Genomic DNA, 1,079 nt, shown 5'->3' with positions numbered 1-1,079 from the left:
GTTCGTTTGTTAAATGTTGGCAGCAGTGCGGTAGACATTGTGTGTTAAGTCTCCACTTCCGTTCCGTTCTTTTTGGTGTAGAATAAAATCTGTGAAGATGGGTCGTATGCACGCTCCTGGGTAAAAACTCAATTTTCTCGAATTTTTGTGCGATTTTTGGAAAAGTCTGCTTTTCTGCAAGCACTCCACAACATTGTACAGTGTATTTTGTGAATGAAATAGTTTGAAAAGCCCTTTGCATCATCTTAATCTAACTATTGGTGTGCCCATGTGGCGTACATAGCCGTGCATTATTTTGATACTTGGCTCTTAATAAAGTTATGCTAATTATACTCTTTTTATCTTTTAACATGACTCAACGACTATTATCAACTACATATAATCGTGCTTCGACAGTAAGGGTATTTCCCAATCAGCGCTTCCCTACAGGCGAACAGTGCCATCATGGCTGAAATTGAATGCCGAAGATGTGAGGGAACACATCAAGAAATTGGGCAAGAAGGGTATGACCCCGTCTAAAATTGGTTAGTATGAGAGTTATACAATGGTGTTGAATGTTATCAAATAACTTCCTTTTCTATACATAGGTATTATTCTTCGCGATTCGCACGGTGTTGCGCAGGTGCGCTTTGTCAATGGCAATAAGATTCTGCGTATCATGAAATCCGTTGGCTTGAAACCCGACATACCTGAGGATTTATACCATATGATCAAGAAGGCTGTTGCCATCCGCAAGCATTTGGAGCGTAATCGTAAAGATAAGGATGGTAAATTCCGCTTGATTCTGGTTGAATCCAGAATCCACAGATTGGCACGCTACTACAAGACAAAGAGCGTTCTGCCACCCAACTGGAAATACGAATCCAGCACCGCCTCCGCATTAGTTGCTTAGATCATACCACGGGGATTTCGTAGGGATGTCTTTTGTTTTTTATATTTAAAAAGATCATAAAGCGTGAAATAAAAAAATGTAAAATAATACTAACATTGTGCGGTGTTTCTCTGAAGAGAAGCAATCGAGTTGGCTTTAGAGTTTGATCTGGCTTTAAAATGGGTACTAATGAAAAAATAAGTCTATT

The 1,079-nt window shown here is 39.4% G+C and overlaps 1 protein-coding gene across 1 annotated transcript; it reads left to right on the top strand.

The window, feature by feature from the left end:
• The first annotated feature begins 10 nt into the window (after positions 1-10).
• Positions 11-987, top strand: RpS13 (ribosomal protein S13). The gene is made up of 3 exons (XM_017608735.1): positions 11-120; positions 397-524; positions 588-987. The coding sequence occupies exons 1-3, from the start codon at positions 98-100 to the stop codon at positions 890-892; spliced, it is 456 nt and encodes a 151-aa protein (XP_017464224.1). The 5' UTR covers positions 11-97; the 3' UTR covers positions 893-987.
• The last annotated feature ends 92 nt before the right edge of the window (positions 988-1,079 follow it).

The sequence above is a fragment of the Rhagoletis zephyria genome, unplaced genomic scaffold (genome assembly GCF_001687245.7).
Source record: "Rhagoletis zephyria isolate East Lansing unplaced genomic scaffold, Rhagoletis_zephyria_1.1 Rzeph_scaffold_82012, whole genome shotgun sequence".
NCBI classification, from domain to species: Eukaryota; Metazoa; Arthropoda; class Insecta; order Diptera; family Tephritidae; genus Rhagoletis; species Rhagoletis zephyria.
This window is presented reverse-complemented; position numbering and strand designations above follow the sequence as displayed.

Bases quoted from the DNA above. Each gene is read 5' to 3' on its own strand.
- RpS13 (XM_017608735.1), top strand. From the start codon at position 98: ATGGGTCGTATGCACGCTCCTGG. The intron at 121-396 runs GTAAAAACTCAA...GTGCTTCGACAG, and splicing joins GGTCGTATGCACGCTCCTGG to TAAGGGTATTTCCCAATCAG. The intron at 525-587 runs GTTAGTATGAGA...TTCTATACATAG, and splicing joins TATGACCCCGTCTAAAATTG to GTATTATTCTTCGCGATTCG.